Source organism: Stegostoma tigrinum, chromosome 2 (genome assembly GCF_030684315.1).
Source record: "Stegostoma tigrinum isolate sSteTig4 chromosome 2, sSteTig4.hap1, whole genome shotgun sequence".
NCBI classification, from domain to species: domain Eukaryota; kingdom Metazoa; phylum Chordata; class Chondrichthyes; order Orectolobiformes; family Stegostomatidae; genus Stegostoma; species Stegostoma tigrinum.
Window position 1 is genome coordinate 107,127,064 of NC_081355.1, and position 24,461 is coordinate 107,151,524.

General features: G+C 40.4%; 1 protein-coding gene and 1 long non-coding RNA gene across 5 annotated transcripts in view; one reads left to right on the top strand and one right to left on the bottom strand.

Moving 5' to 3' along the window:
* Window positions 1-24,461, top strand: part of dnah5l (dynein, axonemal, heavy chain 5 like) — a 384,422-nt gene that overhangs the window by 317,119 nt on the left and 42,842 nt on the right. For all 4 annotated transcript variants that reach the window (XM_048552307.2, XM_048552297.2, XM_048552277.2 and 1 more), the window contains 4 exons: window positions 1,176-1,297; window positions 4,746-5,093; window positions 9,219-9,407; window positions 18,251-18,383. In XM_048552307.2, the coding sequence (XP_048408264.2) occupies window positions 1,176-1,297; window positions 4,746-5,093; window positions 9,219-9,407; window positions 18,251-18,383 (792 nt within the window). The remainder of the gene's footprint in view (window positions 1-1,175; window positions 1,298-4,745; window positions 5,094-9,218; window positions 9,408-18,250; window positions 18,384-24,461) is intronic.
* Window positions 20,706-24,461, bottom strand: part of LOC125462357 (uncharacterized) — a 50,414-nt gene continuing 46,658 nt past the window's right edge. The window contains exon 4 of the long non-coding RNA XR_009442778.1: window positions 20,706-21,077. This is a non-coding gene — a long non-coding RNA (uncharacterized LOC125462357). The remainder of the gene's footprint in view (window positions 21,078-24,461) is intronic.

The window sequence follows — 24,461 nt, forward strand, 5'->3', positions numbered from 1 at the left end:
GGTCAAGCTGCTGTTGAATATCGTCAACATTTTACTCTTCAGCCCATCCTATACAGAGTAGGAAGTGAATTGATGTTGTTTGCATCACAAACTGACTGTCCAATCAATGGAGCTAACCAACCCCATTTAGAATGACTCTTTTTTTGATCCCTTGAGGGTCCATGAACAGCTCCCTGTCCAACATTCATCAATAATATCATGAGGAAATCTGCACTGCACATGCATCCTGGGCTGTAGTGCTCAGAGATAATGGGAACTGCAGATGCTGGAGAATTCCAAGATAATAAAATGTGAGGCTGGATGAACACAGCAGGCCAAGCAGCATCTCAGGAGCACAAAAGCTGACGTTTCGGGCCTAGACCCTTCATCAGAAGGATCTAGGCCCGAAACGTCAGCTTTTGTGCTCCTGAGATGCTGCTTGGCCTGCTGTGTTCATCCAGCCTCACATTTTATTATCCTGGGCTGTAGTGCTGCTTCTTCTCACTGAAAAAGCCTGAGGCTACACAATGCCACTGAAAGTATGGTTGAATCCAGAACAACACTCCTTACTGAGATGATTTCACTCACATGACCATGTGGCATGAAATGAGTTAAAGACATAAATTTCCATTGTTTGGTTTGTTTTTAATGAGGACCCATTAATGAAAAAAATGATGCCATGAAGCAATCCATTCATCTACATGAATCAGAAGAATAATAGTCAAGTAAGGAAAAAGATTACATGATGGGAGAAATGGAATACTGCCCCTTCCTAGTGTATAGGAATTGATTAGTACAAAAGTAAATATATCCTTTCTACAAACTGGCTGCTTAAATTATTACAGTACTGTCATGAGCTGTTAAATCCTAAGGGTGAAAGACACACTTCATGGTGTTGCTATATTTTTGAACTTGGGAATTTAGAAGATATGCATATTGCGAAAAATGTGCTTTGATTTTATTTTCAATTTTTAGTGTTATGGAAAGAATGTTATATTTTGGACCTTCAAGGGAACTAACTTCCCTGCAATTATTTAACATTTATGTAGTTTGAAAGATTACAGTATAAGCTGTATGAATGATTTCATTTTTTTTTCATGAGTGGCATTGATTCAGTTACTTTACATTCCTGGTATCTGTAAACATTTATCCAAATGATGATTTCACTGCTTGTCTGTACTCTTATAAATGTGTAGGTGTGAAAGCTGGTCTGAAACGTACTTACAGTAGCATCACCCAAGAACAACTGGATATCAGCAATATGTCACAGTGGAAACCTTTGTTATATGCTGTGGCATTCCTCCATACAACTGTGCAGGTATAGCTTTTCTAGTTCATTGGGACATATTTTATGATGTAATCCCATTTGTTATGATCAAATTTTAACCTCCCAAATCTAATTGAGTCAATGGCAGAACACTTCTGTTATAATTGCTCCACATTTGAGAAGCAAGTCTGAACACTGTAATCTCTCATTTCCAGTGACATTCCATGTACAATAATTAACGGGAGAAATTCTGGTTGATTCTGGCATAGTTTTATGATCTCTTTGTCATACTTCTTCCTCTGTATTGAGCTTAGGGCATGCTTAACATGCAGGTATTAAAGGCAAGCATCTATCCCAATGTCTTAGTAAATTATTCATGAGAGAAATGTTGCTTTAAAACCAGCCATGTTTTCTGCTTAGCAGTTTTGAGAATGCTCACTGTCAGTGGTTTTGCTGGTAACATTCAAAACATCCATATGTCTGCAGTCAAACCCACCATTTTGTCATGACCTTTCCTAACATGATTACAAGAATTGGCAATAATCACTAAAATGCCAACTGAAGGTAGTAGTGACAGAAACTTTTGCTGAGTTATTACCCCAGTAAAATGAAGCCTTTGTAGAAGAGTAATTTATTGAATTGCTTCCACCGGGGTACCGAGTTCATCAGATATCAACGGGGTTCAGGAGTCAAAAGTTAAATAAGGCAAGATTAGTTATTACTGATGATGATGTGGTGGCTTGTTCCCGAGACAAAATGTTTCTGTTGGCTTATGTAAGGCCCATAATATTATAACCCAGAAATCTTTAGTCTGTAGAATCAACACTGGATCTTTGAAAGACTTGTCCAACTTGCCCAAGTACTAACAGTTTTCTTAATAACTCTGAAAATGTATCTTCTTCAACTACACGTCCTCTTTACCTTTCTACTAACATGTGGTATAATGGTAACAACTGGCTTAATTAGGTACATGTCTGTCTCAGCATTTAATCAGTGTAGGAACTCCAGGTTGCCTACACATCTAAAAATTTCTCTTAAGTAACCTAAATGATCAATTCAAAGTTGGTAGCCATATATTACAATCCAGAATTGAATTAAAGATTTCCTATGATTTCAGCTAGGATGCTAGTATATAAAATAAATAAACTATCTCAGCAGCCACATTGAATTCCATGAATAATTTGGCTGGTTTGCATACTGTCATATCTCACTTAGATCTCTATTGTTTGTGAATTGTAGATCTTTTGTACTTCATAGAATCATTGACGTTTGCACAGAATGTGCCTTTCAAACCCACATACCTTTGTAGTTGAGAGAAGGCTTTTCAATCTTATTCCACTTTCTGCATTCCAAAATGGCACTTCAAATGCATCAACAGGTAATTTGATGAGTGTTTAGATCCAAGCTCCCTTTAAGTCAATGAGTTCTAGGCTTCTACCACCTTTTGTGTGTAAACCTTTCTTGGTAATTCCATGGTTATCTATTCTATGAATTATCTTAATTCAATGCCTCTTAGTTATTGACCTCTCTGCTATGGAGTATAAATCCTTCCTATTCACTCAATTTAGTGAAAAAAATGTATTTAGAAATGGGAAGCACAATAAATAGCAATCTGGGACAATACTGTGGTCAAACTGTCCCTTGGATGCTTTATTTGAAAAATGGAAGAGAGGTTCTCACTAATCTCCAGGCTAATGTTCACACTTTAACCAAAGTCATATGATAATGATTATATGGCCATTACCATGTTTGTGTTTAGATGGGGAGGCAGTAGTGTAGTGTTAATCTCTGAGCTGGTACTCCAAAACCCCATGTTAATGTGCTGTGGAAAACTGAAAGAGCTGCAGATGTTGGAAATCAGAAACTACAACAGAACTGGCTTCTCAAGAAGGGTTAAAATTGTATCAGAGATAATGGGAACTGCAGATGCTGGAGAATCCAAGATAACAAAGTGTGGAGCTGGATGAACACAGCAGGCCAAGCAGCATCTCAGGAGCACAAAAGCTGACGTTTTGGGCCTAGACCCTTCATCAAAAAGGGGGATGGGGAGAGGGGTCTGGAATAAATAGGGAGAGAGGGGGAGGCGGACCGAAGATGGAGAGAAAAGAAGATTGGTGGAGAGAGTATAGGTGAGGAGGTAGGGAGGGGATAGGTCAGTCCAGAGAAGATGGACAGGTCAAGGAGGTGGGATGAGGTCAGTAGGTAGGAAATGGAGGTGCGGCTTGAGGTGGGAGAAAGGGATGGGTGAGAGGAAGAACAGGTTAGGGAGGCAGAGACAGGCTGGGCTGGTTTTGGGATGCAGTGGGGGGGGCGGGGATGAGTTGGGCTGGTTGTGTGATGCAGTGGAGGGAGGAGATGAACTGGGCTGGTTTTGGGATGCGGTGGGGCAAGGGGAGATTTTGAAGCTGGTGAAGCCCACATTGATACCATTGGGCTCAAAATCTCCCCTTCCCCCACTGCATCCCAAAACCAGCCCAGTTCGTCCCTTCCCCCCACTGCATCACACAACCAGCCCAGCTCTTCCCCTCCACCCACTGCATCACACAACCAGTCCAGCATATCCCTTCCTCCCACTGCATCCCAAAACCAGCCCAGCCTGTCTCTGCCTCCCTAACCTGTTCTTCCTCTCACCCATCCCTTCCTCCCACCTCAAGCTGCACCTCCATTTCCTACCTACTAACCTCATCCCACCTCCTTGACCTGTCCGTCTTCCCTGGACTGACCTATCCCCTCCCTACCTCCCCACTTATACTCTCCTCTCCACCTATCTTGTTTTCTCTCCATCTTCGGTCCGCTTCCCCCTCTCTCCCTATTTATTCCGGAACCCTCTCCCCATCCCCCTCTCTGATGAAGGGTCTAGGCCCGAAACGTCAGCTTTTGTGCTCCTGAGATGCTGCTTGGCCTGCTGTGTTCATCCAGCTGCACACTTTGTTCTCAAGAAGGGTGACTGCACATGAAACATTCATTCTGATTTTTTTCGTCAGATGCTATCAGACCTGCTGCGTTTTTTCAGCAACTTCTGTTTTCATGTAATGTGCTGAGTATGTGGGTTTGATCTCCATGATAGCAGATGGTGAAGTTTGAATTCTTTTAAATCTGGAATAAAATGCTAGTCTAAATGGCAAACTTGTAACCATTATTGATTATCATAAAGACCCCATCTGGTTCACTAATGTCCTTTAGGCAGATAAATCGCTGTCCTTACCTGATCTGCTGTACATGTGACTCCATCAACATTATTGGTTCTTGACTGCCCTCTGGGCAATTAGGAATGAGTAATAAATACTGGCCGAGGTAACAGCACCCACATCCCATGAACAAATTAAAAAAGAATTATGCTGTGTAATTTGACAGCTATATTTCCAGCATTACAGCAATGTCTGCATATCAAAAGTATATTGTAGACTCTAAAGTATTTTGAGATGTCTTTGGGTCATGTAAACTTTTTTTAAAATTGTGTATTGTAATTCTAGTTTGTTTTTCCAATTAACATCTACAGGAAAGACGCAAGTTTGGCCCACTTGGATGGAATATTCCATATGAATTCAATCAGGCAGACTTTACTGCCAGTGTTCAGTTTGTGCAGAACCACCTGGATGAAATGGATATTAAGCGTGGTGTGAACTGGAACTGCATGCGCTATATGCTGGGGGAGGTGCAGTACGGAGGGCGTGTAACAGATGATCTTGATAAGCGACTACTCAATACATTTGCAAGTGTGTGGTTTGGGGAAACAATGTTCACAGATAAATTTTGCTTCTACAAACATTATATCATTCCGCAAGGCAAGACAGTTCAAGATATCCTGCAATACATTGAGAGTCTTCCGCTTGTTGATAGTCCTGAGGTATTCAAGATTTTGTATGCTATGATGAAAATCTACTAGATCTTAAGTTCAGTATCTGTGTTCTAAGAATGACTCAGATATTTTCTTATTTCTAATGCATTTATTTCATCATGTGCTGGACTTCTGTAAAACAAGGTATGATCAACACTTGACCAGTAATTGATGTGACAAAGGTTAAAGAGAAAGGTTATTCTGGTAGTATAGAAAGAATAACTTCTGTTTGGAATTTGATTGAGCAACTACAGTCTTCTGAAAAGGCATTACTTGCTATTATTTTCTGATCTGTACTTCTGAGAACAACAGCTACTTTAATTCAACCTCTGCCAGAATTCGCAGTACCTCATTACAAAGTGAAACTGAACTAACTTCTGAAGAAGGGTCCAGGCCCGAAACATCAGCCTTCCTGCTCCTCTGATGCTGCTTCGCCTGCTGTGTTCGGCAGCTCTACACCTTGTTAACTTAAATGTTTGCAAGCCAATTAATTTAACAGCTGTGACAGAGAAAATGACTAACCTTTTAGAACACTGCTTTCTTGCTATTATGAATGAAGTAGTGAATACCAGAGATAATGGCTGGATTTTCAAGTCTCTACGCTTGTTAAGAAATACTGGGCAGAATACCCTTTTCTAGGGTAAGGCATTTAGATCCATGCCTTTCCCATTCCCACCATGTGGAATTTTTACAGTTTTGGGATAAGGAGTAGTTAACTTCCCCCAACCATAGCAATCCTGCCCTTGCTGCACCTGAGCATACAACTGGGGTTCTATAATTGGCCTTTGAATTAGAAGGAAAATAGGAATTCAGGTTTTTGCTACCGAATGCTGTTCATTTCCAGGAGACGCACAACTGTGGAGTGTCCAGTAACATTCTCCACAGTTCTACAATGACAACCTGCAGGTATTTAGTATCCAGAGATAATGGGGACTGCAGATGCTGGAGAATCCAAGATAACAAAGTGTGGAGCTGGATGAACACAGCAGGCCAAGCAGCATCTCAGGAGCATAGGAGAGAGGGGGAGGCAGACCAAAGATGGAGAGAAAACAAGATAGGTGGAGAGGAGAGTATAGGTGGGGAGGTAGGGAGGGAATAGGATGCCTAACCTGAAGAAGTTACCCTCCTCCCTCCGGACCAACCTCAGGGAATCTCTCTCCCACTGCAACTCTCTTGTACCTGGCCGTCTTCCCTGGACTGACTTATCTCCTCCCTACCTCCCCACCTATACTCTCCTCTCCACCTATCTTCTTTTCTCTCCATCTTCGGTCCGCCTCCCCCTCTCTCCCTATTTATTCCAGAACCCTCTCCCCATCCCCCTCTCTGATGAAGGGTCTAGGCCCAAAACATCAGCTTTTGTGCTCCTGAGATGCTGCTTGGCCTGCTGTGTTCATCCAGCTTCACTTTGTTATCTTGTATTTAGTATCCAGTTCCTTTTCTAGGGTAAGGCATTTAGATCCATGCTATTCCCTGAGAGTTAGGCCTTTTTGACAGGACTAATCAAAAGGTTTTGATAATATAACATGAAACAACTTAATGAAATATAATAAATTAAATATTGTAGGTGTTGTTGCAAAGGTCAACCTGGGTAGTTGAATACTAGATGCCATAGTTTAAAAGTAAGATGTTGCCTGTTTAAGATAGAAATGAGGAAATACAAATTCTCTCAGAGGATTCTGAGTCTTTGGAATTCTTCAAAAGGCAGTAGGTGCTGAATTTTTAAATAATTTTAAGACAGAGGTAGATTGTTGATTAGCAAGAGGAGGAATGATGATCAGGGATTTGCAGGAATATAGAGTTGAGGTTAAAATTGGGCGAGCATGATCCTATTGAATGGCAAAGCAGGTTGAATGAGCCTGATGGCCGACTTCCTTGGTTGTGTTTTCATAGAACTTTGGAAGCCTCAGAAGATCCTGCATAAGTCGTGATCTACTTAAATGCTAAATGTAAAAGTAAACCACTGGCATGGGTGTGGATGATCACCATTCTCATCATTCATTATGTGGAATCTCTCTGCGTGGGTGTGTCTGAAATTCTGACGCATCTTCATAACATTGCATGCCTGATCCTGTGCACCCAGTTATTAAATGTAAAGTGGCTATTACCCCAGAGGGTTGCCCTCTTGTTAGAGAGACATGACTAATGGTGAGTTTAACCTGAGGGATACCACACCACAGACAATGGACAAAGTTGGGAAGGTAGGACCTTCATGGTTAACGCAGTCAGTGCAGGAATTGATATGCATAGTTGATGTCACTCTTTATCACAAATCAGCCATCCAGACAACTGTGGTAATTGAACCCTGAGTTATCTGGCAATGGTAAGTAAGCTATCCAATTGTGAGGTGAAAACTAAGGCTGACCACCAGTATCAATATAGCTGAAAAGCAGAATTACTATATGTGCAACGTATGTGCAGAATCATGATTTTTCTGGCTGACCTGTGCATCAGATTGATTTATAGTCTGTGACTGATGTTTCTGAAAGTTGTTTATTTATTTGTATAGTTTTATGATCAATTAAGAGGAATAAGATTTTATTCAATTGGAGTTTCAATGTTTTGATAGTTTTATGAGCTGTCAAGAGAATCAGAGTTTTGAAGAAGTTTTGGATGTTTGCTTATTTGGATAATTTTGCGGGTATACAAAGATTTCCCAATTTTATTGCAGGGTTCATGAATTCTGTTCATAGTAGATATGAGGTGAGTGTTTCGTTCATGTTATGATGGAACTTAGGAAGCGTATGAAGGGGCATGAATTGATGTAAGTGGGCATGGAAGGATATGAGGGGGCATAAGCGTTGGTGAGGATAAGAATTAGGATATTTAATCCTCATTTACAAAACTGACATGATGTCCCAGGGAATGGAGGCACCAACCCAAATCCAGCCCACATTCAACTATGAAATCAGAGTGGAAGGACACTTCTAGGTGGGATGTGGAACCGAAGTGTTGGGAAGTGGCCTAACGGGTAATTCCTTCTATAAAGATGAAAACCCAAGTCTTTATAATGTTTGTCTGATGACGGGTAATCCTGTAAAGGGATTTTATGTATATTCTGCATTGACTGTTCACAAGACACATAGACACAGAAAGCTTACTACATCTGTCATGAACAAACAATTGAGGCCTTTACTATCAGAGCTACCACTGAATCCTGTATGATTTGTTTTATTTATCACCATTCCACTAAAAAGGTCCATTCAATGTTAGGATCACTATTTAGATAAAACATTATTAATGTGTCTCCTCTTCCCCAAATACCTAATTCTGGTTTGAACCTATGTTCCCCTGTCCTACTGTCAATATTTCTTTCTTGACAGGGCATTTTATTTACACACATCTGTATGGTCACTTCATCATCTCACCATTTTAAAACTGGGTCCATTACCACAAAATTAAACAGATCAATTGCCTCATCTTTAACTCCGTTAACATTTGATAGCAGGCTAAGCGTACTCTGGCCAGTCTTTTCCCAGGCACTAGATGTCAGTTGCTGGTGCTGTTTGGCTCTTGTCCTCAACTCCTATAGATCTGTCATCTTCTAAACAAAGTCCTGCCAGAGAAACAGTTATTGCAGACTGCAATCTTGCAGTCAGCATGTTGCTGCAGGAAGCCTACCTTCCATTCACTGGCTAAACACTCTGTTTCCTGGACCATAATGTGAACCAGGTCATGGGACTATTTGACATCTAGTTAACCATTGACTTACTTTAACCTAATTGTTTTGATATGTGATAACACGGTGTGAAGCTGGATGAACACAGCAAGCCAAGCAGCGTCAGAGGAGCAGGAAAGTTTAATGTTTTAGGTCGGGACCCTTCACACCGTGTTGTCTCAGATTCACCAGCCTCGGCAGTTCCTGCTATCTCTGTTTTGATATGTGAATTTTTTTTGTTATCTCGGACTCTATGGTGTCTTGCTATTTGGACATGTTGAATGCTGAGATCTTTTTAAGCTTTGGATGTTGAATCACGGCTGAAATTGTATGTCATCATTACAGAATGAAACAAAAGGGCAGGTAATACATTGTATGCAAAATGTTCATGTTTTCAGTTACTGTGCTCTAATATAAATGAGGAAAATGGAGATTTACTTGTAACTGAGCACAATCATGTATTTGTTTTGATCTTGTAGGTATTTGGGCTTCATTCAAATGCAGATATAACTTACCAGACTAATATGGCAAATGAAACTCTTAACACAATAGTCAATATTCAACCTAAGGATAGTGGAGGTGGTGAAGGAGAGACCAGAGAAAGCACTGTCCAACGCCTTGCAAATGAAATGCTAGAAAAACTACCACCAGACTACATTCCACATGAGGTAAAATTCTCATGATCTCAGATTTTTTTGTTTTGATTTTGAAATGTAATAGACAATAGGTGCAGGAATATGCCATTCAGCCCTTCGAGCCAGCACCACCATTCATTATGATCATGGCTGATCATCCACAATCAGTATCCTGATCCTGCCTTATCCCCATAACCCTTGATTCCACTATCTTTAAGAGCTCAATCCATCACTTTCTTGAAAGTATCCAGAGACTTGGCCTCCATTGCCTTCTGGGGCAGAGCATTCCATATATCCACCACTCTCTGGGTGAAGAAATTTTTCCTCAACTCTGTTCTAAACTTCTTCAATTATTTCTTCAGTATAACACCCAAGTTCTTTGATTTAAACGTATTGCAGACAGTCCTTAAAGTGTAGGTTGTATGAGCTCACTGACATACAGTAAACTGATGTTGAAATGAATTAACACTCGACAATTCACAGAATAGATTCAGAAAAGAAAGCCATTCCTTCATCTTGACTCATTCTTTGAAAGGAAATTAAAATTTTTGCAGCATCTAATCCTTAAATAACTCCATAGTTTTCATTTTTGATATGCACCTAGAAGTTTAGTTCATATCTTATTTACTGTTCTTTGTCAAGAAGACTATTACTTCTTCAGTATAACACTCACTATTTGGTGATATAAAACTGCCATTTTGCCCTACCGTCCTAGATTAGTTTGAAATAGAGTTTTAGATTTACTTCTTCTACTCTTTGCCATTTTATCTCTCAGTCATCTCCTCTCAAGACTGGAAAATTAATTTCTATCCTCATGACTTAAATATATTAACACTGTGGCTACACTTTTTATCGTGCTTTTGAATATCCTCCTTTGTAGCTTGTTCGGCCACAGTAGTCATATGTGGTCTAATCACTGCACTCTGTCTTAGGATCATTTTCAGGAGATGATCAGTTTGTATTTAAATTCAATAAAATTAAATTCTCATGAATTAAATCATTTTCCTTCCTTAGATCCGCCCTTAATGGTGATCCCATAACAAATAAAATTCTTCAGTTAATTTCTGATTCATTCCATTGAGCTAAATCCCCATCATGTTCAACCTAAGCAGCAATCTTTTATTTGAAACATAAACAGCTAGATTTTCTGAGGAGTGGCAATCTCATGCAAATTCCTCAAGATCATTCTGCCACTTTTTTGGAAAATTTTCACCGCATTCAAGGGAATGTAATTGTATTGTAACCTGTGTACCTGCCTTAGTTTTTTTTCCCCCTCTGTCTGCAAGTGGCAAAGCTGCATTTGTTATTCAGTCCTAGTTGCCAACAGAAGGTGGCAATGGGCCAACTTCTCGACAGCATTTGCTTGACAACAATTTTTTGATAATTCCCTTCCGAGGGAATAATGTGGGACTGGCATTGTGTGCAAGTTGGGACATGTAGAGTAGCAAGTTACCATCCCTGTAGAATTTGGTAAAATTCATGGACATTTTTTTCCATGTATGGCAATTGTTAGATATGTAGGGTTTCAATTTCACACTTTCACATCAAATACATCACCACGTCTTCTATAAACATTCCTATTGAAGTTGTTAGTTCTATGCAACTGTTACTGTTTAGGAAGAGTGCATTGCTCTTAATATTTAATGTGTCTACTCAAAGAAAATTGCTTTGTTCATTGTCTACCTGTTTCAGTTCTGCTCTGTCCCATAATTAATGTATGGTGAATGACGACTGGGAAACAAAGAATTGAGGTAAATGAATCCAGCGCAGTCAAGAGAGGATTTGCAGATGGCGCTGGGTTCTCAGTATGTTTATGTAGATTTGGGATTGGATAGAAGGAGCACTGAACTGAAATTTGCAATGATTACGGAATTTGTCATTTGGGGCAGCTTTCCCTTGAATTGAGGGTGATGCCTGTGCATTCTGAAGCTGCCCTGTTCAGCGACAGATGATCATTCAGGAGATGTTGGAGAAGGTGAAGATGACGCTATGATTCTCCAACAGGAACCTGGATATCCCAGTGAGAGGGTGTGGTGCAGAGGAAGAGTGTTCTCTTCCTGGACGTCACAACACCAGACCTTACCAGCCTAGTCCTAAGTTGCTACCTGGATCAGTGTCATCTCTGTAGTGCAACGGAAGGGCCAGCAATGCCACAAGTAGGTCAATGACCTCTGCTGTGTCAACATAGGTATCATATACTTCTCTCTGATATTTTATACTGTCTCTATCTCTATGACTGCACCTACCTCCCCCTAAGGCTCATGCTGTCCTACACTCACTATTGTCTGCAACACCTTCTTTCGCTTATGTCAGGGAAGGCAATAGTCAAGAGGTATTAACACTCGACTAGAAAATCAGATACCCAAGCTGATGGTAGATGGTGGAATTTCAGTTCACTAACAAGATGGAATTAAGAATCTCATGATGATCATGAAACCGTTGCCAGTTGTCAGGAAAAATCCACCTGGTTCATTAATGTCCTTTCAGGAAGGAAATCTGCCACTCTGGTCCTGCCTACATGTGACTCCAGACCTGCAGAAATGTGGCTTACTCTTAACTACTCTGAGCAATTAGGAATGAGAAATAAATGCTCAATCTCCAACCCACCCACCTCCCAACTACCCATACCACTAATCCAGTGTCCCTCTGCGCTCCCTTGGACCACCTTACATCTCACTCAATCTCTCATCCAAGAAGAAGACAGAAAGGTGCTGTAGGAGTGCCCAACATTAGGCTTTGCACTGTCTATGGAGGGTGATTCCTGTCACTTGCCGAAGACAGGACTGGTCCTATGCGGGGATGTCAAGGCATCCACGCCTTGCCAACAGAGTAAGCAACAATATGCATGGCTCTGCCACCCATGCATTAACCCCAATATCAATGTCATTCATTGCACACTGTATCTAACCAGTGGCTGCAATGCCTTGCTCCCTTCTGTCTTACCAAGGGTGATGTCTATGACCCTGTCAGTGGAAATGTGTGCCGTGCTAGAGCCACTTCCTCACTCTCTGAGAACAAGTACTGATGCATTAGAGAAAGAAGCAGTAAGGCTGCCTCCTGTACCCCATGCCAGCTCAGATACTGAAATCTCATTGGGAATGTCAGCCTTAGGCTATGGTCTAATTTGGGAAAGTGGAACCAGTATAGATAGTCATATATTTTTGGTGGTACAGATGCAATGGACTAAATAGCCTCTTCTATACTGTATGATTCTACGAAAATTTGGGAGCACAATCTGGCGATCACCTGACTGACAGAAATACCCCAGGTCATTGGCACTAAGGATGGACAGAAACCAGGCACCAGCTGAAGAAGTGCAAAACCTGGACTTCATCATTTAAACATTGGTCCTCCGGACTGTGAAGGCATTGTGACAGAGTTGGTGGAAGCCTGGCATAGATTCCAGCTGCCCTTCGCCACAAGGACGTAAGGTGGTGCCAGGAGGCATTCATCTGGAGGAGGAACCAGAGGCTGGCCCCTGAGAGGCCTTCTGTCCAAACACTCCAGAGGTGGCCAGGCCCTCTGTCTTGAACCTGTCTGCCCTGCTCCAACCCTTGGAATTTCAGACTGAGGAGGGTCCACTTGCCTCTGGCACAAAAAGCCTGAGCATGTCAGGATCATCCAGATAGATATGCCCCTTGTGTTGCACCTTCCAAGTCACCATGACCAATGGATTGCACTGCTGAACATTTTGGTGGCACGGGTGAAAGTTCTGTATGATGTAAGTATCTTTGAATCTCTGTGTATCCCTGAATGAAACTGTGCCAGCATAATGCCTAAATTCATGTCCATGCAGAATGTACTGTCGATTGAAGCCTGATTTGACAGGCTGCTGCAGCATTTTGAACCAAGAGGAACAAGGCATATTTCGTTACATTAATTCCATTGTTTCTCATACTAAAGCATTACCTCAGTGTCCAGAAGTGTGAATGAAGTGGTCAGCAATATCCGGGGCGAAGAGGTATGCAGCATACAGGATGAGGATCGCTAGGGATTAGGGAGTTTCGGGTCGGTATGCAATGCTATTTCCCTTTAAAGGGCTTCACTCTAGTGGGTATTGCAGACCCTCCCTCACATGTCAAGTCATTTACCCCTCCCAGTCTGAGTGGGTCACTATCACTTTTGCACACTGAAGGATTCCAGCATGACGCAAAGTAATGGAGAGCCTTCTTCAGCCAGTGGCTTCTAGCATCTACCTCTGTGCTAGTGAAACTAAGAGAACAAGCTACAGCTAGTCAAATCTGAGCTGGATATCCATCCATGCATACACAATTTCCTTACAGCAACCTATCAGTGCACATTTATGCTTCTTAAAGATCATGAAAGTGGATCGGAGAGGCGCCATAAAGATTTGTGAGGTGTAGGCAAATGTCAGATGCCAGTGTGCATGGATAAGACTTATGTGGTGTTGCTGCCCATGGATTACATCCTGAGATGCTGTTTGGTGCTGAGTAATGTGGCGACTGTGAGCTGGAGTCACCAGGTACCCACCCTGACTTCCATGTCAAGAATTTCCACTGCCTAGCTTGTTCAGCATGTTTGGCAAGCTAGGAAGCTAAATATTAATAAGTTGAGTTGTGCCACTAATAAACTACAAACTCCGCTATTTAGTAACTTGCCATTGTCTAACAAGAAATTGTCTCACTGCTTGGCAGGTGCATAAAAGTAACAGCAAGTTACTGCTACAGTCTAGATAACCGTGGCCATTTTTCTCACAGAATTCTGCCACTGATCTCGTTATAGGCCATGCCATTTATGCCCCTCAGAGATTCAGACCATTGTGTCTCAAAGCAAAATGTAACTTGATTGACAAATCTATTGCCATTCTGAAAAATTGATAACAAGCTCCTCCTCTTCAAGGAGAGCTTTGAGTGTCTCATGCAGCATTTTCTTTGTCTCCCTGGAATTCTGGCAATTTTAGAATTTAGAACAAAACCTACTCAAGGAGATGCTTTATGGCCAAGTGGACATACTGTCTAGCCCATTGTGTTAATTTTGTTGGTATGCTGCTTGAATACTTATGAAGCTGATTTCATGAAGAAGACTAGCATTAGTTTGACTGCCGCCCCTTGAATCGAAAGGATGCAATGGAAACCTCCTGATGGAATTTCTCCAGCATTCTTACATGTCCCTGTCTCACTGTATTACAGGAGTGTGATGATGACAGCTGTTCTGTACACTAATAGTTTTGTTGCCTTGTATATGCCTTTGTTGTCAAACACTTGCTACTGTAGCTTGTAGAAGATTGACATGGTGTAGCTGATCTGGGAAAGGATCTCCATGTCAACCGTGCCCTTGTAAGAAAGGTGCCTGCTTGTGTTTGGAAAGTGCTCAATACATTCCAGAAACCATTGCTCAAAATTTGTTAATGATGATATATGTGGCTGTTTCAGTAACATTGAAACACAGACCAATTCCTTTGTATGCAGAATTGAAGGGATCAAGTGGTTTGTAAATCTTGATCTAAGTTGACAGTGAAGTTGCATTTACTGGCCATCTATATATAATGCATATGGTGTTGAGTTTAGTTTTTGCAGAGAGGCAATGAGTTTTCTGTCGGAGAAATTTAAGAGCAAATATACTCAAGTCATGATTGATCTTAAGAAATTGACACCTGGCTTTTGACCAAAAAAATCCACACTCTTTGTAATTTGTACCCGCTCACTATTGAACTCAGACTTGCGTGCTGCAGACCTACTTATCAAAGGCGTCATAGAATGACAAAGCATTCAGATCAGCTGTTCCATTCAACAATAAAAAGATTTCTTTTGTTCCTTTTGCCACTTTTGGAGGCAATCCTGCAGCAGTGAGAAGATGGGAGAAGATAATTTCCATCCTCCTAAAATGTTATTTGTATGAAAGTTGAGCCCCCAGTTTTTGGCTAATAGATTTTAGTCATAGAAACTTAGCTTATTTATGGCACTGTCACTGAAAAAAACAGCTGATCTTTGAAAAAGTGAATAGTCACTGTCAACTAGATTGTAAATAATGTGGGGGTTATCACACAGCCTTGCCTCATACTAGCTCAGACTTCTACTATTTTGAGATCTCCTACTCCAGACAGTTGCGGCCATACCATCATAAAACAGTTGCAAGACTCTGATGAAGATCTTTGGACATTCAAATCTCTGGAACACAATGACAAAGCTTAGCAATTTACTGATTCAAATGCTTTGGTTAAGATAATGTACCCAAGGATTTTTTAGTGGTTCTCCACATTTTTCTTGGATCTGACAGGCAACAAAGACACATTAAAGCGTTGCCATTGCCTACCCCCGACATTCCTTAAAGTAACATCTCCCATTTTATCATTGCCAGATCACACCTCACCCTATTGTATTTTTCTTTCTTTAGATACAGGACCATTTTGTTCCAGAAAATCACATATTTCTCTATTTTGGTGATGATTATTCTCGAACCCAAGCGTCTGAACAAAAGTATCTATTCAGCAGCCCTTATTTGTACCCCTGCTTCTGAAAGTCACTTGAGTGTGTGAAGATTTTCCACATTGGCTGTGGGCTGAGCTTCAAATTCCTCTCTTTGTTCAGGCTTCTTTAGGGCTGAAACATTGACCCCCTTCCTCTTGGACTTTAGGTACTTGCAATGTCTGGATCAAATGACATAGACATCACTTAGATATCACTGGATGCTCAAAGGATGTTTTCTCTTGTATGAAAGGGAAATTCAGGGATACTGCTTGTGAATAAGAACAAAGATGGATAGAGTGTTTTTGTCAGTGGGTCATGAGTCTGGAATTTTCTTCCTGGAGAGCAATGGAGAGAGAGTCATCAAATATTTTTTAGACAGTGTTGGATGGACTCTTGACTAAAATGGGAATAAAATGCCACATTGGATAGGACAGTAAATGGGTTAACAATGGGCGGACAGTCAGATCAGCCATAATCAATTTGAATGATGGAGCAGGTTGGAGAAGCCATACAGCCCTTCTGCTCTCAACTTTGAGCTGACCAAGACATAATCCAAGACATGCTTGCGATTTGATCTGGAATGCCTCCACGTGATTTTTCATTTGTTCTTCTGCTGGAAGAGGGGTTTTTTTTAGCCATGCTGAGTACATTCTGTCAGCAGGAGAACACCATTCATATTGGCTTTTTCTATACTTTTTCTCCCCATGATTCTTTGGGTTTGGAGACACAGTCAACCCTGGCATTAATGTCCCCTAGAAGAATGACCTTTTCTTCTTTTGGAGTAGCAGGAGTAAAGACATTGGATAGCAACCTTAGACCAGGCTGGTGTGGTCTGGTGTTGTGGCCTTCAGGGCTGGTCCTGGAGGGAGTCCTGCATTAGCACCACCCCACCCAGCAGGACCCTGCCCACAATGCAGCACACCAATTTCTCTTTGCCTGCCATATCTGTGGTGAATGTCAGGAACTGTGTAGGGCAGCGCCAGTATGACAGTATTTGTCCAGGTATACAACAGGCTATAAAAGGTAGCATGGGCACAAGGGATGCTGGTGAATGCCAGGATATGCACTAAGTGGCGAGCTGTTCTGGGAATCGTGCATGGTAAGATTGGATGGAAATTGGATGTAAGAGATGCTATGGCATGAGGTAGGTTATTAATGAGGTGAATTTGATAAGATGTAGCGAGAGAACTCACTCGGCCTCATAGCAACAAATTGCCCAAAAGACTTAACCCAAACTGCATGTAGCAAATAAAGGCATTTACATTCAGCCTATAGGAATTAATCTCTGTATTTCTATTCTTAGCAAATTATCATTTATTACATTTGTTTTTTTTTGCCAGTTTGCAAAGTTGTTTATTATGATAATTTTAACATAGGCAGTGGATAATTCCCATATAATTTCATTACGAACACTCTTCCCATACACTTCCTTGTTAATGAAAAGTTTACCCCTGAACTCAAAAACCTCAATAAAATTTTGTTTTTAAATAATCAGATTTCCTAATCATACAGCAATGCTCTAAAATCATCTGGAAGGTTAACCAAATCTGGAAAGTTGAGTCCAATTATTTCCTATTGTGGCAGGCCATTTAATTTGTATGCTTGAAGAGTGAATGGGTTAAAGGTACCAGTCTAGTTTCCAGTATTACAGTACAGCTCCTGCAAGATTCATTTTAATATTGATGGATGGAACAAGTTCTACACTGAAGAAACTGTTTAAATGTTTGCAGTGTTTCTTTGAATTCCATAAACTAAAACGTTAGCCTAAAGTTCATTGAGATCTCACCATCTCCAGATAATTACAGTGGGGTCTCTGCCTTAGAAGCCTTTGGTATTGATAAGCAGTATTACATTTTTTTTGTCATGTTATTGGTATAAAGTTATAGATCACATTTAGAAGTATTTTTCATCTGAAGTAATTTGCATTTGCACAATTTACTAATTGATAACTTTGTTTTAGATTAGAATAGTTTACTCTGCAGAATTTTGCACTGCATGAATTTGGGAATTTCCATATTTAGGTGCAAAATAAATGTACTGAAATTCTAATGTAATTATACACTTGGGGACTTAACCCAGAAAATATTCTGTTTAGATGCTTAGTGTATGTAGGAATTGACTGAATCATTTTGTACTGTGAAGACTGGCAGCTTTTCCTTTCTTTAACATACAAATCTTCCTGATGCAAGAAAATTAAACGTGTTTTCATACAATCAACAGGTACTGTGAAAGGAGCAGAGGGTCACATCCATCCATCATATCCATGATTCAGATAATTTAAATATCTAGATAATTATTTTAAAAATCTTCATATTCATATCAACTATTAATTGAATATTAATGTATATACAACATTGGAGAGTGCAATTAACAAAAAGATGTACAGCTTTTTAACATTAAGTGCAATATGTTGTAATTAAAATAAAACTTGTTTTGGTTGTTTTCAAGGTAAAAGCTCGACTGCAGAAAATGGGTGCAATCCAACCAATGAACATCTTCCTGCGCCAGGAGATTGATCGAATGCAGCGAGTTCTTACACGCGTTAGAATTACACTGACAGACTTGAAATTGGCTATAGATGGTAAGCTTTTACTTCCACATTAAGGAAAGAGACAGCTCGTGTGAAGTTGTTTAGCAGCTCAGAGTTTGAACATTGCTGACAAACATAGACATTTTGAGAGATAGTAGGAACAGCCGATGCTGGAAAATCTGAGATAACAAAATGTTTAACTGGATGAACACAGCAAGCCAAGTAGCATCAGCGGAGCAGGAAAGCTAATGTTTCGGGTCTAGACCCTTCTTCAGAAATTTTGATGAGACTTTGGTCTTGCACACGCACCAGTAGAATCATAGAATCTCTACTGTGTGGAAGCAGACCATTTAGCCCATCGAATCCACACCAATCTTCCGAACAGGACCCCACCCACACCCACTCCATCCCTGGTTGGTTAGTCGTGGGAGATGCAGTGTTACAGGGATGGAGTGGGTGTGGGTGGGGTACTGTTCGGAAAATTGGTGTGGATTCGATGGGCTAAATGGCCCTGGACATTATGCGCAATTTCCTATGGCTAATCTACATCATTGGATTATGTGAGGAAACCTGCGCACCCGGAGGAAACCCATGCTGACACAGGAATAACATGCAAACTCCATACAGATGGTCACCCAAGGCTGGAATCAAATGTGGGTCCCTGGTGCTGTGAGGAAGCATTGCTAACCATTGAGCCACCATGCTACCCAATTCACAAGAAATGCCACATTACAGGAAAGACAACATTCATACTACATGTATACAAAGTGAAGAATGGCTATCTAGTGGAATCTGATTGATAGATGTGTTGCCATGGAGAATGCGCCAGTTAATGATGACTGAGAGTTAACAGCCAAGCTTGGTTTAAATTTTAAAGGGGCAGGTTAGCTCTGATTAGTCAATACATTGCCCTAAGAAATGAACCAGAGAACGGCTTTCACCTGTTTCATTCTGTTGTAGCAGGCACAGTTTGTGTTGATGTTCCTTCTAACCAGAAAAAACAGGGCCCTGAAAATGTAGTTTCTAGCATACAAGTGCGTCATACATTGACTCCAACAGACAATTCCAAAGCGGTTGTCACCATAATTCTTTGCATACTCCAGGATTATGTAGCATTTGCTGTATAAGTACATAATCACATCTAATGTTGAATACTGTATTGTAAGTTTTCCAAGCATGGGCTGTTTGGGTATAGTGTGTGCCTTGCTTGTTGCAAACAGCTGAGGAATTGTGCTGTTTAATATGATCTGTTGGCTGTTAGGACATACAGCTTATTTAAATAGTATCACACGAATGAGTAATGAGGTTTACGAATGCCAGAGCCTTCATCTGATTCCCATATCTGACTAATTTTCATCGATATACATTTGGATGTATTTTATTACTTCAGTGAGGTTAACATGAATACCATCATGATAATTACTCATCAGAGACTTCTTTGCATAACTGTTTTTTTCTGCGGCATCTAAATGAATCATAATGAAAAGATTGTTTGCATTATTTTAGTATGTGATTACTCTTTTCTTCAAATTGGCTTAAAGTGCATCCCATTACGAGAATAAAGGATTTGATTTGAAACATGTCATTTGGAGAAAGCTTTCATCGGCATTAGATGCATCACAATCATTGATTTTTTTCTAATTCTTTTCTTTTTATTCATACACTTGCAGTCTACATCAGGTAGGTTTTCTTTTACTTTTAATTTGATTTTGGTTTTTTTGATTGACAGATTTGAGACAGACATGTAAAGCTTTGCACATGAACTAAGGGCTACCTGTGTACACAGTGGCTGGGCAGCTGGTTTGTAATGCAGAGTAATACCAGCTGCTAGGGGTTCAGTTCCCATGCTGTTGATGTTACCATGAAGGACTTTCCTTCTTAATTTTTCCCCTTGCCTGAGGCATGATGACTCTCAGGTTAATTTGTCACCAGTCATCTCTCTCTAACAGGAGAGCAGTCCTGGTAAAGCTATGGTGACTTTACCTCTGATCTGTTGGGTCTCAGTCATTTTGTGCAACTAATCTAAGAAATGATTGTAAAACTCTAACTTCTAGCTATTTCAAGATCCTCTGTTTTCTCCTGGAAAGTGCCTTCTTTTTCTCTCTGTTATCTTTTTCAGGATGAAGATGGGTAAGAGATTGATAATTGAACCATAACTCTCAGCTAAGGCTGAAGTAGCTTTTGTTTGCTCTTCCCATCTAGTACCAGCACAATTTTTTTGGTGTGGTAGAATCAGGGGACAAAATGATTTGAGTACACTCCAGGATTTTGCGGAGGCACAGCAACAAAAAGCAAATTTGCTGCACCTCGGCAGCAATCAACTGCAGCATGGCCACAAGATTAATTAAATGACCACTTCAATTTCCCAAATAGTTCATTCCATTGTTGACACGCTGAGAAGCCATTCTGTATCCAAAATGAAATATCATCTTCAGTGAAGACACCCTAGAGACCCAAGATAATTGGATGTTTTGTATCTATTTTCTTCAGCTGGGATTTCAGGCTGTGTAACGTTCTCAGGTGTAGCAGGTCGTATTCACTTCTGTGTCATCTATCATAGCAGAAGAAGTGAATGGTTGTAGTTGCTATGGGCGTGGCTGGCTCTCTTGAGTATGAGGTTCTCCTTTATTACAGTCGAATAACTGTCACCATTCAGTAACTGCTTTAGCTGCTCTTCAGGCTGCTGCTGCTTCTTTCTTTCTGAAAACTGCTTTCAAAGGTTCTTTTCATTTTTAACCAGGCTCTCTACATAATGAGAGAAATAAATTTTGACAGATTGTTTGAATTTAATCCTTTATATTTTCAAGTAAAGTAGAAGTAAGGAAAATAAACACATACATTCCAATGTTATATTTTTTGCGAGGTGCTAAGGGGAGGCAGGGGTATTTTTGACATTTTGTTAGTTTTTCGAAACTACGTTTGTTTTTAGAAAACCATAAAATACATTTTATTTTGTGATCATAGCATGTGATCATACGACTGGAAAGGAAATGGTGTGGTATTGAGATGTTTTTGATCTACATTGTTACACAGTGGTTAACCGGGGTGAGACATGGGAGCCTGGGCACCTAAGTGTGGCATATCTTAAATGGTGACTGGGAATAAATTGAAGCTTTCTGATTGTGTGTAATATTCAAGCAGGATTGCCTCAGTAATAGCCATATTATTTTTGGACAGTTTTGTGATTCGGTGGATCGGTGGTTAGCACTGCTGCCTCACAGCTCCAGGGCCCTGGGTTCAATTCCATCCTTGGACGACTGTCTGCGTGGAGATTTCACATTCTACATGTGCCTGTGCGGGTTTCCTCCCACAGCCTAAGAATGTGCATGCTTGGTGGATTGGTCATGGGAACTGCAGGTTTACAGGGTAGGGGAGTTGGTCTAGTTAGGATTCTCTTCAGAGGGTTGGTTTGGGCTGAAAAGCCTGCTTCCAGTCTGTAGGGATTCTATGGATTTCCCTATCTCCTTTAGTTTTTCAATCGATTATGCAAAAATTGAAATTTAGTCATTCCTTTATCATATGGCCTCTGGATATGAAAATGGAAAGTTCTATGTTGTAGCTTATTTAGCATATGCCTTAAACTGACTGTGGGCCCAGTTAAGGATACTTACATGGACTACACTGTTAGAATGGTTTCCAATCACAGCTAGCCACAAGAGCTTAGGGCTAATGATAAGGACTTTGATGCTAAAACACTAACTAAGCCCAGCAAGTAATTGATAACCATATAATGTTTTAAGTTGTATCCTTTCTTAAATGCATTTGTGATTGAATTGAGAAAGAAAATATTTGAGTATAACCAACAATTCCAAGCTGTTTCAAACTAACCCTAATTGAGGATTAACTTTTAAGTTTGAAGGGAGAGCTATTTGAATCCATCATTGATTTTTGGAATGGAAAAGTTCCAATTTTAAAAAAAATCAGTAGTTAACAATGTGTAGAGCAATATACTGAATTTCTGAGATAACACAGTGTGAAGTTGTAGGAACACAGCAGGCCAGGCAGCATCAGAGAAGCAGGAAGGTTGACATTTTGGATCAGGAGCCTTCTTCAGGTCCTTCTTTCCCGACCTGAAAATGTCAACTTTCCTGTTTCTCTGATGCTGCCTGGCCAGCTATGTTCCTCCATTTCCACACTATTTGTGTTACCTCTGATTCCAGCATTGGCAGTTCTTACTATCTCAGAATGAATTTCTGTCTATCTTTCACTGTGTGTGTGTGTGTGTGTGTGTGTGTGTGTGTGTTTCAGCTCTATGCTGATGGATAATAGTTATTTATCTGTAGCTAGAATTTAATTACTTGTAATAAATCATCATTATAGCAGGGCAATTCCAGCAAGTTTCCCCAGTGACGTGTAACACAGGACAAGCCCCTGTTATGTGTGTGCAATGGAGACACGTTAGTACTGTGTGTGTGGAGGTTGTACAGCATTCCTGTCCCCTGCAATTTTGAGCAATGCAGGAAAGGGCCCAAGTAGCGACCCCACATGCTGCTCTCAATTCTTTTCTTGGCTTCATTGCGTGGATATTGCAGAGCCCCTGCAATTTCCATTGGTTTGGAGTAACGTCTGACGCTGAATCAGATTTACATCAGCTCAAAGTTGTTGTAAACGAAAGGGGTCCCCAATTTGGAGTTGGGAACCTTTCGATAAGCAAGTTCAAAAGGTGTTGACAACTCCCATTTAACTTTTTTAAATACAGGATGCAATTTTAATATTTCTTAAAATGTAAGTAACTATTACATTGACTAAAGCAAGCTGGAAGAACAACACCTCATTTTTCACTTCAGAACCCTACAGCCCTCTGGGCTCAATATTGAGTTCAATAATATTAGGGCCTAAACTCTGCCATGTCCCAACCCCCTACCCCACACACCAGGCCTTGTTACCACATAGCCTGCCTTCACACAACCCCTGTTGTTAGTCACCAGCAGTCTTCCTTAACAACTATTCACTTTCCTAGCTAGATCGGTATCAACTCTTTGTCCAACTGTCTTTCCCTCTCTTTGGGTTCTATCCTATCATTTACTCCCTACTCCATCTCCCTCCCTTTTTTCTGCTTATAAACTGATATTTTCCCAGCCACCATCAGTTTTGAGGAAGCATCATCGGACCTGAAACGTTAACTCTGTTTATTCCTTCACAGATGCTGCCAGACCCGTTGAGCTTTTCCAGCAATTTATTTTTGCTGCTGAATTTACTGGTTTTGTTATTCTTTCCAAAACATTGCCATTTTTTTTTAACCTTCTACCTCAAGGTTACATTATTAGATTGATGTTGTAATTCTCCACTAGATATTTTAAAGCTTTTCTATCATTTCCCTCGGAATTTAATTTCAAGTGCAGAAATTTATTTCTAAATGCCTAGAGGTGAGCTGGTTCCATTTTAACTGCAAAAGAATAGGTTAATTACTCAGGCATTGCATTTTACTTCCATTTCCATAACGTTAGAGTTGAAGAATAATCTACCCTGACATCTGTGAATGAGTGAAGATGTGCACAGAATGCTGAAAGTCACAAGTTTTGATGCTCAGAAGGTTAACTAATTCCTGTGCAAAGATAATCGGTCACAAAACTGTAACCCTTCAAAAATGCACAAGAAATACCACTTTTCTCCATGGATGTTAATCTAAAATTTACATGTGCTTCTGTACTATTTCTCCCATTTGAAACAAGATGGTAATCCTTGTTAATAGGATCAAGAGATTAAATGAGATAAAGGCTCCTTCTTAGAATTAATTTTCAGTAACTGAGAGCCCTAAAGAATATTTGGAAAAACTGAGAAATACATGGCTAGAAAGTGAATGTTTAAAGTGCAAATCAGGTGCCAGTGAAATAGGTTACTTTATCCTGCATTGTGTCAATTTTCTTGAGAGTTCTAAAAGTTGCAATTGTCCAAGCAATTGTTTTCACCGCATTCCTGGTTTGTGCCTTATATAAGATGCCAACAGAATTCCCAGCCTCTGACTTGCTTTTGCAGCCTCAGCATTTATATGGCTAGTGCAGTTCAGTTTCTGGCTAATTGGAACACCCAAGGTGTTGATAGTGGATGACTCAGTAAGACTAATTCCATTGAATGTCAATCAGAGTTGATTATATTCTCTCTTGTTGGAGAGGTCATTTTTTAGCAATT